This window comes from Gallus gallus, chromosome 1, assembly GCF_016699485.2.
Source record: "Gallus gallus isolate bGalGal1 chromosome 1, bGalGal1.mat.broiler.GRCg7b, whole genome shotgun sequence".
Taxonomy (NCBI): domain Eukaryota; kingdom Metazoa; phylum Chordata; class Aves; order Galliformes; family Phasianidae; genus Gallus; species Gallus gallus.
This window is the reverse complement of record NC_052532.1, coordinates 180,495,957-180,512,122: the sequence shown is the minus strand read 5'-3', so window position 1 is coordinate 180,512,122 and position 16,166 is coordinate 180,495,957. Positions and strand designations below refer to the sequence as shown.

General features: G+C 44.1%; 1 protein-coding gene and 1 long non-coding RNA gene across 4 annotated transcripts in view; one reads left to right on the top strand and one right to left on the bottom strand.

The window, feature by feature from the left end:
• CWF19L2 (CWF19-like 2, cell cycle control (S. pombe)) overlaps window positions 1-8,024 on the bottom strand; it is a 62,764-nt gene extending 54,740 nt beyond the window's left edge. Inside the window, exons 1-3 of the mRNA XM_015279608.4 lie at window positions 7,921-8,024; window positions 1,799-1,909; window positions 1,014-1,133 (exon numbers count right to left, since the gene is read on the bottom strand). Coding sequence (XP_015135094.2) covers window positions 1,014-1,133; window positions 1,799-1,909; window positions 7,921-8,004 — 315 coding nt within the window. The 5' untranslated portion in view covers window positions 8,005-8,024. The remainder of the gene's footprint in view (window positions 1-1,013; window positions 1,134-1,798; window positions 1,910-7,920) is intronic.
• LOC107052184 lies at window positions 6,261-15,845 on the top strand. 3 transcript variants are annotated; one of them, XR_005862865.1, is made up of 4 exons: window positions 6,261-6,377; window positions 12,162-12,294; window positions 13,952-14,066; window positions 15,635-15,845. It is a non-coding gene; the product is annotated as an uncharacterized LOC107052184 (long non-coding RNA). The 3 variants fall into 3 exon arrangements; XR_001464464.4 differs by lacking the exon at window positions 6,261-6,377 and adding an exon at window positions 8,067-8,253 and having other exon boundaries at window positions 12,167-12,294; XR_001464463.4 differs by lacking the exon at window positions 6,261-6,377 and adding an exon at window positions 8,067-8,253.
• Window positions 15,846-16,166: the final 321 nt, after the last annotated feature.

The window sequence follows — 16,166 nt, the reverse complement described above, 5'->3', positions numbered from 1 at the left end:
ATTTAAAAAGTTTAGGTTCGTTACTATGTTTTACACTGGAAAACTAAACCAATAACAGAACCATCTACAGCACTTCACGTGCTATGTTCTCCCATTTTCATATCCAACTTCCTACATTTGCAAACCATGCACTGTAATTTCACATTTGAATCAAACTGTATTTTATTGAATAGAATTGCTTTGCTATTTATCTGAACCTGTCATGGCAGTAAGAGACTGTGGACCAAAGCTATCAGACGTGTGCTTTATTGTGGGACTCATCGATGTGATTTTAATTTTGATGGATCCCACAGGAAATATGGGACGTTTGTGGTTACTTCCCACACTTAAAGCATAGTTCACCTCCACCTGCCACTATAAAATAAATGTCATCACACTACATGTTTATTCACTCAGGAAAAGAGATTCTCTCAAAAGAAAAGTTACACTGCTACCTGACTTGCACCAAAACACCAGAAAGATGTTTTGCACATCATGGCCAGAAAGCAGCAGGTAAATACAGTCTCTGTACTGTTTTGCCAGAGTGCCTCTAAATGAGAAGGCATCAGTCAAGAGAATTAAATGCACTGGTCTGAGCCTTCCTTTGGAATAGTGTACAGCTCCCAGTCGAATATCCATGGGGAAAGGCAACAGTAACTCATGCCTGAAATTTAAGTCAAACATCTCCAATTTTAGACATATTGTTCTACCCTATACCAGTAACTACAGAGAATCTGTGAATTTTTCCACTCTATCCCATAAGTCCCCAAATTCCAAGATTTTTGCTAAAGAACTACAAATCCTTATTTCCTAATTGAATATTATAAAATTCAGACAGACTCAGATTACAGCATCTTCTAAATTGACTAAACATTTGGTATATGAAAGAGACTTGGTACATTAAAAAGACAAATATTGCCACAGCTTTTCCCAACAGAGAGTGAGTCTCAGTATTACTGCATGTACCCAAGTACCAAGAGAACATTGCAGGTTTTTAAAATGTCACTTGAAGCTCTTTTAAGTTTCTTACTTACTGAAGAACTCTCATCGACGTCATCCTTTCTTTCAGATTTCTGTTTTTTATTTTTCTTCTTTTCTTTCTTAGATTTTTTTGAATGTTTATCCTTTTTCTTTTTTTTCTTCCCAGAATGTTCCTACAAGAAAATGTTTGTAAATGATATTCAGTAAACCCAATTGGCCACACACAAGAAAAACAATCATAACGTACATACCAAACCACACTGTATAAGGTAAAACACACACAGCTGGACACAGACACAGTTTATTTCTACTACCTTCTCTCTTCATCTTGGGGATAGGGAAGAGCACGCTACACCTCACATCAATAACCAATCCCCACTCCTACCCACAGTATCCTTTTCACTGGAACTAAGGCACTACATCAGACATAGACCATCTGCACTACCCTTGTTTCAGTCAAATCTCTTCCCTTGGGCAACACCGCATCAACGCACGTGTCATTTGTTGATATATCACACAGGTTCTAAAATAATACTTAGGGATGTGATATTTGGATACTCCATTACAACTTCTCCTGGATCCTCTAGAATTTCTCTCATTGCACTATTCTTGTCTGGCAGCACTTGCTCCCCTGCATATAAGGCTGGAATTGAATGACAAAAGTTGCTTTCCTCTTCCTGAGTAAAAGATTATTTCCACTTAAACTAAGCTAATTTTGAAGCATAAAGAATTCAGAAATTGGGAGATTTTTTAGACCACCTTAGGGCCCTCAAACCTTCCTGTGCATATGGACGTTATAAAACTAAGAACACAACTCAGTGATTTCCAGGTGCATCACCTCCTCCAGTTGCTCCACCCGCTCGTTCACATCAGGAAGCATCCACGTGTCTTCGCCTCGCAGATGCTTTTGCAGCTTGCGCCTCTCCTCCTTCTCATAATCAATTTTGGCCTAAGACAAATAGAGAAGAAAAATAACTAAATGGAGCTCAACAGCATTAGTTACAGATGCTTTTGTAAGCCACATTGACGCAGTCATACACAATTTTAAGAACAGTACTTGAGAGCTTTTCCTTGTAGAGGACAGCAATAAAAATACTTTAGGATTATTACATGTGAAATGGGAAAGCCAGCTAAAAAAAGATGATGCACCCTCCTTCCTCAGGCTACAGTTCTGCATCTTCTCTAGCACTGACTCCATCTCATCATCCTCAGTAAACAAGGCAAAGACGTTCACTTTCCTTCCTTCACTCTGTGAAATCCTCTTTCTTACAGCCTTCACAAACAGCACACTGTGTGATACACTGCACTTCTGATTTTCTATTTCAAAATATTCCCTGGGCAATTAGTCCATTGCCAAGCACAGCTCAGTATGTGTTGATTTTACAAGTAAGCTGCAAGCAAGCCTTCTCAACTTCAGAAATACCTCAGCCAGGTGCAAAATTTGGAGCTGCAGAAGGCTCTTCCCCTTCTTGTTATGAAGAGAAAACTAGAAATATTTTTAGTCCTCTTTCTGAAGAGTTAATAATCACTGCAGTTTCAACTCCTGAAAAGAATTTCTGCAAACTATGTAAATAAAACATCGACCTTTCCAGGCAGCGAAGTTTCCTGTGATACATTCATCAGATGCATGGCTTTCAGTTCCATCAAACCGAATTTGTCATTATGAAAACTCTTTATCCCAAATGCAATCATCACATCTGATTAAGCAGGGATTTTTTTTTTCCATTATTACCCCTCCACTCCTGCAATGTTTTCAGCTGTGTGAGATAAACCGTGCACAATCTACTAAAGTTGAAGCAAAAACTAAAGGCAGAATTTAGTTTCCATCCTGAAACAGTTGTACTAGACAGTGTTCTCCATCATGAACCAAGTGACTGCACACGAAGAGTGACAATATTACATATGTGGAACTGGCTGCCTCCTTTCGCACATTACAAAAGCCAAAATTACCCCCATCCCTTTTGTCTCCTCTGTCAGCTTCATTCCTGAACAGCACTCACTTTTCTCCTGTATTTACTTCTACCCCTTTCTCCCCTCCAAAGAACTCATTACTGCTTCATAAATTCTTACTCTTATTTTCCATTGCTTCTTCACATTTGCTGGGTTGTTTGGGTTTTTTATGCTTTGGTGTATGTGTGTGATTTAAACTCTTCTCTGTAATAGAAGGTATATTTTAAATGAAATTATTATTTGCCTCATGATGGAAAATTTACAAATAGACATTGAGTTAAATGAAGCTAATGATACAAACAAGGAACAAATTCTTGTTTGTGCCATTAACCTGTTTCAAAGCACCATTATTTTATTCAACACATTCACTTAAGATACTGAGTGAGCTTTCATTTACTTGCAAATATATGTTTTTTAAACAACGTGTTGTTAGCAAGAGAATCTTGCAATCTATCAGTCATCCCTAACCGTTCCTACATAAGCAATAAGCAAATCACATCAACCTTAGAGACTGAGTGAAACTCATCAATGTCCATCAAAAACCAAGTCACAGAAGGGTAACAACAACAAATGAAAAGCTGTCGTGACATAGCACAGATTGAGGGACTAACTCAAGAGTGAATTATTGCCAGTTTTCACCAAAAAAAGAAAAAAAGTGCTCACATCTAAGCAAAGTGCACACCCCTGCCTTACCAAAACACCCATCAAGTTATTTTCTCTTTCTAAACTTGCCAAGTGAAACAGTAATGTCATGAACGATCATACTCATCAAAACAAGGTGCTATTTCTGGAGCTTGATAACAATTTGCATGTCAACACTTAATTATTTCATTACTGATCGTTATCCATAAGCATTACCAGCTGCTAGGGTTTTATCAATGCAGTTGGGAGGGCAGATTACACAAATAGAAGATATGTTTCCAAAATTTAAAAGAGAAATCTCAATCAATGAGTTTGGAAATATTTGGATTCTTCCAAAGAAGTACAATACAGTCATAACCAGCAAAAATATAAGAGTAATTAAAAGACAAGTCAGCAAGATACAACTTCTAGTCAGCTCCTTTTAAAGTAAAAAGTAAAGAATACAATTCTATTTCTACAACTGTTTCAAAACTCATATTATGATCTTGACTTTTGAGGATGTGGAATTTGCAAAAAGAAAAGGATGAGTGAAACCCAGTTTTTTCTTGTGAGCTCAGTGATTTTGGTAGAACTACTTCAGGAAAATACAGTAAAGGTTCCCTCAGACACCTCACTGTCCTAGCTATGAAGAAACAGATGGTATCTGGAACCAGTGAAAGGTTTTCATAGCCCCAGCTGCACTCTCTACAGAACAGAAGACAGGCAAACAATCCTCAGTACTTTACTACTACAGGCTCCTACAGATGAGTCAGTTCAAAATCTCATCTTATTTAGAATCAAAAACTGAAGTACACACAATCATCTCTTTTTGGTCAATGGCTCTATGTCCAGGTGGAGCCCAGTCATGAGCGGTATCCCCCAGGGATCTACCTTGGCACAGGTACACTTCAACATCTTTATCAATGACAGTGACATCGAGTGCACCCTCAGCAAGTTTGCAGACAACACCAAGGTGAGTGGTGCAGTTGACACAACAGAAAGAAGGGATGCCATCCAGAGGGAGCTGGACAGGGTTGAGAAGTGGGCCTACATGAACCTAATGAGGTTTTATTTATTTGAAGGAATGGCCTCAGGTTGAGCCAGAGGAGATTCAGGTTGAATGTTAGGAAATACTTCTTCTCCAGGAGGGTGGTCAGACAGAATGGGCTGGCCAGGGAGGTGGTGGAGTCACTGATCCTGGAGGTGTTCAGGAAATGTTTACATGTTGTACTGAGGGACATGGTTTAGTAGGAAATATTGGTGATAGGTGGACGATTGGACTGGACGTTCCTGGAGGTCTTTTCCAACCTTGGTGATTCCATGATTCTAAGCAATCACTGTTGCCTGCAAAAATAGATGCAGGTACCTCCTTAAGATTTCTATCTAGGAATAAAATGTATTCATGACATTTTAAAAACATTCTGAATAATACAATGATTTGTTTCTTGTTCATATGAAGAAAAAAAAAACAGATTTAGTAAAGATTGCTTGCTAGGATTGGTTCAAGTTCTGTCAAAACAACCTTTGTCTCATTCCTTCTAGGGGAGACCTTATAGGCTGAGGGGAGACCTTACTGCTCTCTTCCAATATCTGACAGGTGCTTCCAGTGAGAGCAGGGTTGGTCTCTTCTCAGGGCTGACAGATGACAGGATGAGGGGAAATGGCCTCAAGTTGCACCAGGGGAAGTTTAGGTTGGATATCAGGAAACACTTCTTTACAGAAAGGGTTGTTAAGCATTGGAATTGGCTGCGCAGGGAGGAGGTTGAGTCACCATCCCTGGATGTGTTTAGAAACCGTTTGGATGCGGTGCTCAGGGACATGATTTAGCAGAAGGTTGTTAGAGTTAGGGTAGTATGATTAGGTTGTGGTTGGACTTGATGACCTTTAAAGTCTTTTCCAACCAAGCGATTCTATGACCCTATGATTCTGTATCTTCTGTATGAAAAAACACCTTCATTACCAGCTTCAGTCTTTTCACAATGGGAGTAGCTTCGGTCTCACTGTCATACTGTTACAGTACTGCAACCAAACTGCTTTTCCCAGCTTCACCGTGTCTCCCCGAGACTTACTTAAACGTGATGACAAGTTAAATACAAATCCATTGGCCTTTCCATAGATTACAGCATATTTAATACCACGATCTAGTGACTACAAAGATGCTGTAGAAGTGTTTAATGCTACATCTCCTACCTAAAGTTAATGCTATTTTAAAGATATGAACAAAAGAAGTAAAAAGTCCTCTGAAGAGTAAGTTACACTAACATTTTTAAACATCCTCACAGTATACTTCTATTTCATGTTACACCACTGATGCTAACAAAAGCAAAGAAAAAAAAGAGAAAAATGATTATTTGACAAGCTACACCAACAATGCCTGACACTGTACAATGTTTCTACAAATAGAACTGTAAACTCTCAACTCTCTTGCTGTACAAGTGAGAAGAGGTAAAACAGGATAATGGTGTCCTCCAGAAGTTTTATTTTCTTCTAGTTAAGAACATTTTTTGAACATCCAAGAGTTTGAATTGATCAAGACAGCACTCCTAACAAACATTCAAATAGAGAAGAAAGTGCAAAAAATACATTAATAACTCCAGAAAAAAAAAAGAAGAAAAAAAAAGCACATCAGGATAATACGGCTTATTACTTCGTTAAAGGATATCCCTTTCAACTGTGTGTAAGAAGGGAATATACAGGGTAGAGTTGTTTCACATTTTGATGTCACTGAACGGAAATCCTGTTGCCTAGGAACAGTTCCTTAGCTATGCAAGAGGCACCCACGTAAAACATTACCTAAATTCTGCTATCTTCTCACTTTGAAAAGTGAGAAAAGACATCACTACTATGTAAGCAGCAGGACATTTGGGCCATGTTCCCATTACCTTTGTTCTAGAAATATCTTGGCTGTCTTCCTTCTCTCATAAGCCCACCATCACAACCTACTATTATTTCTGTATCTTATCCTCCTCCTACACATCCATGTAGTCACCCCTCAAGCTTCATACCAAGCCATGTTACCTAACCAGCGTGTGATTCCCAATGCCACCATTCACTCTGCCTTTGAGTTACAAGAACGAGCAGCTTCCTGCACATGCCGGATCACTGCACACAGGCAGGCTCTGAGTGCATCAGGATAAGGACAGCTCTCTGGGTCACAGCAACTCCATGAAAGCTGTGAAAGCGTGGCTGCTGTGTCTCAGCTCATACAAGAGCAGTGGCTAACCCAGCAGCTAGCACGTGAGCTCTACCAGTCAGGCTGCCTCACTTCGGTCTGAGATGTCATTCACCCCACAATGAAAGTGCTACAGTGGTACAACACAGGTTCCTCAGGAAAGAAAGGCTAGGAATGCAAAGACAGTCCTGTAAAAGGAAGGGCTGAGAGAAAATAGAATTATAGAATAGAACCATTAAGGTTGGAAACGACCACTAAGATCATCCAGTCCAACCATCAACTCATCACAACCATGCCCACTAACCACAACCCTCAGTGCCACACCTACACACTTCCTGAACACCTCCAGGGACAGTGACTCCACCACCTCTCTGGGCAGCCCATTCCAATGCCTGACCACTCTTTCCAAGAAGATTTTTTTCCTAATACCAGCCTGAACCTCCCTCGGTGCAATTTAAGGCCATTCTCTCTCGTCCTATCACTGCCACATGGAAGAAGAGGCCAACCCCCCCTCAGCACCCCCTCCTTTCAGGCAGTTGTAGAGAGCGATAAGGTCTCCCCTGAGGCTCCTCTTCTCTAGACTGAACAATCCCGGCTCCCTCAGGCGCTCTTCATAAGCCCTGTACTCCAGACCCCTCACCAGCTTTGCTGCCCTTCTCTGAACGCACTCCAGGGCCTCGATGTCTTTCTTACAGTGAGATGCCCCAAACTGAACACAGTACTGGAGTTGCAGCCTCACCACAGCTGAGTACAGAGGGGTGACGCCCTCGCTGCTCCTGCTCTCCTGCTGGCCGCACTACTGCTGATACGAGCCAGGAAGCTGTTGGCCTTCTTGGCCAGCTGGGCACACTGCTGGCTCACGTTCAGCCGGCAGAACACCCCCAGATCCTGTTGCTCCAAAACTGCTTGGCCTAGAGCTGAGAAGGCTCGGGGGGTATGTGCACGAACACATGAAGCGAAGTTCAAAGAAGACAGAAGCGGGCTCACTAAAAACCAAACGCCCATAATAAGCGAAATTGCCGACAGAGATCCCCGCTCTGTGCCGCTCCGTGTCGCGGCACTTCCCTCGGGCTGTCCCAGCGTACCCATCGCGGGCGGACGCCTCAGGCAGGACCGCGCTCGGACCGCACGCCGCGGCCGCCCCAGCCCGGTAAGCAGGACAGTGCAGGGCAGGACGCCCTCGGACCGGGAAGGCCGAGCCGCGCCGGGCCGCCCACCTGCGCCAGCAGCGCTTCCCGCTCCCGCCGCCGCTGCTCCCTGCGCGCCGCCAGGCTCCGCTCGCTCTCCCATCCGGACGCCATTGCTAACCGCGGCGGAACGCGGCAGCCGCACGGCAGCGCTGCCGTACCGAGAGGCAGCGGCTGTCGCGAACGGCGTCCCGGGCAACGGCGGGCGGGGCGGCCCCCGATGGGCTCCGCCCGGCAGCGCCCAGTGCGGCGCCCAGGCCGAGCTCCACGCGGTTCCCCGCAGTGTAGAGCACAGGCAGATCCGCCGTGCCGCGCGCGGCCGTTAGGGAGCGCTGAGGGGCGGCCGCGGCCCGAGACACGCGGGTATTCACACACACGTTTCGCAGCCAGCCATGGACGGGCTGTGGTGGCTGCCCCTTAAACACACCGTCTCCCGCGCACTCAGTGCCCCAGCAGGCCCACCCAAGCCTGCACTTGGCCAGTGCCCATCCCAAGGGCCCGGGTTCGGCAGCATGTTTGGGTCCTCAGCCCTTCCAGAGCCCAGCTCTGGTTTGCCAGTCCCACCGCCATTAGGGTGTCCATCTTGAGATGGTTTCACCAACTCCATCATCCAGCCGTCCTTCATGTGATGGTTTCCCCAACCCTGTCACTCAGCTATCCATCTCATGGCAGCTTCCCCAACTCTGTAATCCAGCCATCAATCTTGTGACAGTTTCCCCAACTTGAGGGATAAGGAGGACATGTACAGGCAATGGAAACAAGGAAGTGGTGCCTGGGAAGAATATAGAGATGCTGTCTGGACATGCAGAGATGGTATCAGGAAAGCTGAGGTTCAGATGGAACTGCACTTGGCAAGGGATGTTTAAGAAAGAAAAAAAAAGGGGGGGGGGGGGGGGGGGGGGAGTGGTTCTACATGTACATTGATCAGAAGAGATATAACAAGATGCATTCTGTGTCCCCTCTGATAAATGACAAAACTGACTACAGCAGACATGGGGAAGGCTGAAGTACTCGATGAGCTCTTTGCCTCAGTCTTCACTGGCAGCCAGGTTTCTCGCATCTCACATCCCTGAACCTTGCAACCCTGAACCTCGCATCCCTGAACCTCTAGCTGGGGGCTGCGTGAGCAACATCTCTCCCAGTGTATGAGCAGAGCATGTTCAAGACCATCTTATCAGACTGTGTGCAAGTCTGTGGGGCCCAATGACATGCATCCTGGGGTTCTGAAGGAACTGGCTGATATGGTTACCAAGTTGCTCTCAATTATATTTGAAAAGTTTTGACTGTCAGGTGAAGTCCCCAGGGACCAGAAAAAGGGAAACATCACTCCCATTTATAAGAAAGGGCAGAAAAACAACCTGGGGAACTACAGGCTGGTGAGCTTCACATCTGTGCCTGGGAAGATCATGAAACAGATCTTCCTAAAAGACATATTAAGGCACATGAGGGACGAGGAGATGATCTGAGACAGCCAGCATGTGTTCTCTAAGGGTAGATCATGCCTGACCGATCTGGTGGCCTTTTATGATGAAGCGACCATTTTGGTGAACAATAGAAGGACATCTACCTAGACTTGTGCAAGGCCTTTGACACAGTCCTGCACCACATCCTTACCTCTAAATTGCAGAGATATGGTTTCAAAGGCTGGACTGTTCAGGAGATAATGAATTGGTTGGATCATTGCAGCCAGAAGATTGTGCTCAATGATTCTATGACCAGGTGAACGCCAGTCATGAGTAGTGTCCTGCAGGGGTCTGGCTTGGTACTGGCAGTCTTTGACATCTATGTCGATGACATAGACAGTGGGATCAAGTGCACCCTCAGTGAATTTGCAGACAACACCAAGCTGAGTGGTGCAGTTGACAGAACGGGAGGAAGGGATACCATCCAGAGGGACCTGGACAGGCTTAAAAACATGGACCTAATGAGGTTCAACAAAACCAAGTGCAGGGTGTCGCAGCTGGATCAAGGCAATCCCAGAGTTGTATACAGACTGGGAGAAGAACTCATTGAGAGCAGTGCTGCAGAGAAGGACTTGTGGGTTGTATGGGAACTGTTGAATCACGGCCTGAACCTCTGATTGACCACCTGAGGCGAGCGGTGAGTCAGCTGCAGGGGCACAGGTGAACACAATTTCACCTGAGTGACCGGAAGGGATGGAGCCAGGCTCCACCCCTCCTAGACCCCAATTAAGGGCTGACTCCCAATGAAGAAAGATCTCTATCTGGGGATCACTCCCCTTGGAGCCCTTCTGTGAGCCCAGGACATGGCTAAGATCTTTATTTCATTACTCCTTTGTAAATGCAGTATTCTTTCTGGTCCTGTACCTATTTACCTTACAATCTGTATACCTGTTTGCCATACAGTGGGTACGGGTAGATGAAAAATTCGACATGAGTCAGCAGTGTGCACTTGCAGTCCAGAAGGCCAACAGTATCCTGGGCAGTATCAAAGGAAGGGTGGCCAGCAGGGCAAAGGAGGTGATTTTCTCCCTCTGTTCTGCCTCTATAAGGCCATGTCTAGAGTACTGCATCCAGGTCTGGGGCCCTCAGCTCAGGAAGGATGTGAAGTTTTTGGAGTGATTCCAGAGGAGGGCCACAAAGATGGTCAGAGGGCTGGAGCACCTCTCCTATGAAGACAGGCTGAGGGAGCTAGGCATGTTCAGTCTGGAGAAGAGAAGGGTCCAGGAAGACCTCATTGCAGCCTTCTAATACTGAAAAGGAATTTATAAGCAGGAGGAAAATAACTTTTTACAGGTGTGGATATTGATAGGACAAGGGAGAATGGTTTTAAACTAAAAGAGGGAAAATTTAAATGTTGGGGGGAATTTTTCACTGACAGCTGATGAGTTGCTGGAACGGGCTGCCCAGAGAAACTCATTCCCTGGAGGTGTTCAAGGCTAGGTAGGGTGGGCCCCTGGGCAACCTGACCTACTACCTGATTTAGTGCTTGGCAGCCCTGCTCACAGCAGGGGAATTAGAACTAGGTGATCTTTAAGGTTCTTTCCAACCCAAACCTTTCTATCATTCTATGATTCTCTGACTCAACATCTGGAAGACTTTTCACAGCCTACCTAGTGAGGGTCACAGCAAACAGCACATCATGGCGTGCATAACTTAGTTAATGCTTATGCTACTTGACACACAGGACCACAAACACAGAGTATGGTAAGGAAGCACTGAACTTCAGACTGAATTTTGGTCTTCCTGCTGGGCTGAAATAATCTCATGTCAGTCCCAGTCTACTCATCTGCACCAAGGTTAACAAGAGGAAACTGTGGCCTAATGCTCTTGCATGCCCCTGAGCTACACATTGCCACAATACTTCTGCACAAGCAAGGACCTTTGGCCTTTTGCATCTGCCTTTTGCAGGTGATTCAGCACCTTTGGGCTGAATTTTGGCTTCTATAACTGGCAGGTTGGCAGCTGCTAGGGTGTACCTGGAAGGAAATTAATATATATATTAAACATTAAAAAAATGTAAAAGGCACTCACAAATTGGTGTTGACCAACGGTATTTGGCAGGACTGCTATATCTCAGGTGAAGCAAATATTCATCCAAAACATAATTTCTTTGGGATGTGATCAGAGCATTATTAATGTGTGTGACACCAGACGCGTTCGGAGTTGCCAAGTAATGACGTTATTTAGGTGAAGGTCTGAGCAGAGTGTTCTGGTAATTTGCTAGCTATTTGCATTGGACAATATGTTTCCAAAGTGATAACAGTAATTTAATCATCATCTCCATGGTGGTATTAAATGTGGAAATCACATTTGCATCTTTTTGCTGCATTTGATTTATTCTATGACAGCTAACAACATCTCGAGGAAAAAAATGTCATAGATCACCACTAGGTAGGGAATGATAACTGATAGATCTTCATAAGCACTTTGGCAAAGCAGTACAAGAACCCCCTTTGGGGAGCCACTTACAGAGGAAACGGATACAAAAGATGTTCCAGCAGGGCTGAAAAATGCCATGCGTGCTCAGTCCATAGTTATCTGCAGTGAAGCACATCATTGAAAGAGAAGGAGGTAGGAAAGCACCTGTTTGGCTCAGTAAGGAAAGCCTCTTCTCTGATCTTAATGTGCTTTTTACTGACAAACTGGTTGGCGTTTACCTCTGGCTCCAAGGCAGCCAGAAGAGCAGGTCAGGTGGGTGCTCCCTAATTCACTCCAGGCAGTAAGGCGTATTTGTTTAATAGATTTATATTGAACTAGATGGTGAATTGACAGCCCGTGAGTTTATCTGACTGCTTTTGACTGAATCAGTTCAGGAGGAACTTGGAAGAGATACCTGCAATGAAAGCCTGGGAGCTGACAGAAGCTGGTTTGCAACAGCTGTGGACAACTTCTTCCTCCAGCAGCAACAGTGAGAACAAGGAGTGTTTTCTACATCAGGAAGGTACAAAGAGAACGCCAAGCAGTGTCTGACCTTTTGTGGTATTTGGTGCTATTCTTGTTATCTGTAACCCTCCACCTCATTAATAAGACAGTACTGTAAATTTTCACTTAAATGCAAGTTTCAAATTGTTCTGATTTTAGAAGACACACAGTGATAAAATGCACTCTGGAATCTCAAAAGCTGAAGGAACTATTAAAGCTAGAAAAGTATTTCATAGATGTGACCATTCTGCTGTTGGTTTTTTTTGAGAGCTGACTTTAATTCTGAGGTCAGACATTAGGAAAAGGTTGACATACTTTAATCCTATTTCATCTCCTTGTCTAAGACAAGGGTTTTTTTCAGAGGAAGCAAGCAGAAAATGAAGCTTTAGTCTCATTTTGTTCAAGATATTACTATGTCTGAGTACTGTAATGAGCTCAGAAAACTTCAGCGAACCTTGAGAACCCTGATATACCACTTGTAATGGTCGGCAGGGCACCTCTGCTCAGTTGTCTCATTCCCACTGCCAAAATTAACCATGCCAGTAAAACAATAATGCTTCAGAGATACTGATCCTTCCTAAACTCCTACAGGGAGGCACTGACCTTGCAGAGTAAATGATTATTTCCCATTTAATGGCACATTTTATGCTTTCCCTCAAAGAAGCTGATGACTCTCCAGCTGACCTGTGTTATAAACCTTCACACTGCAACCCTCACTACTTGGCGCCAGCTCTCTGATATTTTATTTTTATAAGAAAAAGGCTGGAAAAAATTCTCTCCTCTCAGATTGATCCTCTGCAGTTTTCTTTAAGCAAAAGGCAGTGGTTCACTAGGGAAAAGAGGTTCTTTACTTTGAAAACATGAAACTACTTTTCCGCTGTGGTGAAGAAGCTGTAAGCACGTGGGTAAATCCAGTTTGCCGCAGGAGACAGTTTCTCACTTCAGCTTTAGCAATGCATTCTAAAGTGTCCATACTAAAGAAGCACAACATCCAGTAGATTGCTGGGGAGAGGACAGAGAGGGTACACTCAAGTCAGAATGAAACCATCTGGCTGCCCTTAGTCTTCTGAGTGGTCATTCAGATTTCATTCGTAAGGGTAACAGACCAGGATGGGAAATTTCATTGTCTCGCCTAAAAAATCAAAATGGGAACCATTAAGAAAGTGCAGAGAAAAGGGGGGAAAAAGACACAATGATGGGAAAGCGCATATTTCTTTCACATATATTTCATGATGTTTCCTCTGCAGAAAACTGAAATAAGTGTCTAACCTCATTGCCATAAAATGATAGAACATGTCACCCAAAAGTCAATGCAGTAGCACTGCTTGGGTCATCAACAGTTGCCTGAATTGTGCAGCCAAGGCCTCAATTGACAGCTTTCCTCTGTCCATCAGATAGAGTATTCCTGGCAGCAGCACTGCGACAGTGAGAATCATGCCAGCCTGCCTTGGGAATCAGAGTTCAGCTCACCATGAAAATGAACAATGAATCTGTGACGGAGTGGGGAATGATTCACCCATTGTTCTTTTTTTCAATAGCAAACCCTGTGGGGTCTGCCCCTAAGCAAATTATTCTGTTAATTTGCTCGGCTATGTTGAAAACAAGTGATCTCTTCAACTGTAGTTGAGCAGACTAGGGATGTGAGGTTAAATCTGTTTTCTCTTTCCCCACCCCAGCTCCACGGCTGTAATAATAATGGTTCATCTGGTAAATCCTCCAGTGACAGCGACTAATAAATGTTTTGTGAGGAAGCTATGGAAGTTCAGACTGTACTGTTACACGTGTGAAATGGTAACTTGTTCAGTTCATTTCTTGTGGGAATTTTACATGCTGTTTTTATCTTTTGAGACTTTGAAAACAAAGGCTTTTATCAGTTGGCAAGCACAAAGCAGTGATAACACCTGTCCTGGCCTTTCTTTATTGAGTCTGATAACCGATCTTTTCAAAAATCATTTCTCTGGGGGAAATGGAAAGGTCTTTTCTAAGCTTGCTCATGCCGGAGAGATCCAGCAGTGCACACGACAGGGAGCTCTGAGCCAGCTGCTTCCTGAGAGACAGACAGAAATACTGACTCAGGTCACCTGCTCGGGGCAGAAATTAACACCCTGGGGCTTTAGGGTATCAGTCCAAATGCATCAGACTAATGCAACTGTAATGCAGTCTTGTGCAAAGCTTCAGAGCAATGCATTTGTTTGATTTTTAAAATGAGATTAAAGTATATCTTTGTTTTCTGAAGCCAGGCCAGTTACATCAACCAGCCTGTAGCCTAATCCCACGGGCTGTTGTGTCAGAGCAGGGATACCCTAACCTGGTATTACAGATAACCTGGTATTACAGACAGTGTAGTATGAAGCCACAGCCTTTGGCTGCTCCCGCTGTCTTCCATCAGCAGCCATCTCCCAGAGACCTGAGGGCTGCCTGTCCTCCTCTCCTGCTCATTTCAATGCACGCTTATGTGGGCAGCACCGAGCAAAGTGAAGGAAGTCACTGCAGCACTCCCAGCTGGACTCACGTTGTGGAGTATCATAGGAGGGTGTTCTCCTTCCATTGCAATGGAGAATCAAATAATGGGTGGGGGTAGGAGCTTGTCCTTGTCTAATGAAGTGATAAACACTCACTGAAAAAAGCACTGACACCACTGAGGTCTTGCTCCCTGGGAAGGGCTCCAAGCACTAGTGCTGTAAGGATACCTGTAAAGAGAATTGGACTGCCACAGGATGTCCATAATTGTCTCTTCTGGCAGCAGCTTGAACAATTTGCTTCTCTCCAATTTTCACCCCACAATTCATGAAATTGGTTTTCAGTTTTCTTTATTTTACAATACTGTGCTGAGAGGGAAGGATAGCTTCATATCCAACCCTCATCTTAGCCTTTGACCCAGAAATAGCTGTAAATACTAATTCCTTCCAACTCAGAGTACATGGATAAGCCAAATCTTCATCAGCATTGCTTCATTACAAGGAATCAGTGTGAATGTGCTTCACTGTACATCACCTTCTAATTTTCATCCTTGCCACATACAACCTGAGACCCAAGTGCAAAATAAACAAGCATGCTTTTTTGCTATCTTCTTCATAGTGTTGCTATATTTTATAGCGAAAACAAGAAACAATTTCAATCCTATGTTCTAGTATGTGCCTCCCATACACTGACACAAGAACTACTCCTGGAAGGAAAGGCTCTGCTCTAATGAGTGCTGTGGTAAATCACTGCTTTCGCTGAACATGTTTGCAATGCACAATAAGGTGGTATGAGCTATAGATATGTTGGTATGCAGCTCATCTCTGTTCATTTAATTTTCATCAATCCGGGCAATGTGATGCTCTGATTCCCTTAGAAATGTTGTCTCTTTGTTGCAGGCTGAAGTTAATCTAGATGAGGAGGAGACTGTGTTACTGTGTGAGGAAGCAGAGGGAAAAATGCTGCAACAGCTATCCCCTGGTCTGCATAGCTGTGAAACCAAGAAGAGTCCAGGGTAGGACTCCTGCACTCCCATCAGACTGTAGGTACTACCAGAAGTGCTGGCTGCACTTAGCCAGAAAATGAAGACCATTTGCTTTCTGCCAGAAACCTCCCATGGTGCTCCAGCTTTCTCTGGCCTCCACTTTAGAGGTTTGTAATAGACACTGCCTTTAGGCCCACAATGGTAGACATTGCAGGTGACAGCCCCCCTCCCACCAAGCAGCATTGAAATTCTTGAACCAAACTACCTTCCAGAACCAGATGTCTTTTAATGAATCCTCTACAGTGCTGGTTTCAAATCCCAGTAACACAGAGACTGGAGTACAGAGCTTTGTTACTGGAGGACAGTCTTACTTATTTTGTTTCGATTGAAGAAAATATTAGACTGCCTGGAGGGCTCAAAAATAATTCTTAGAGCTCTGAATGTGG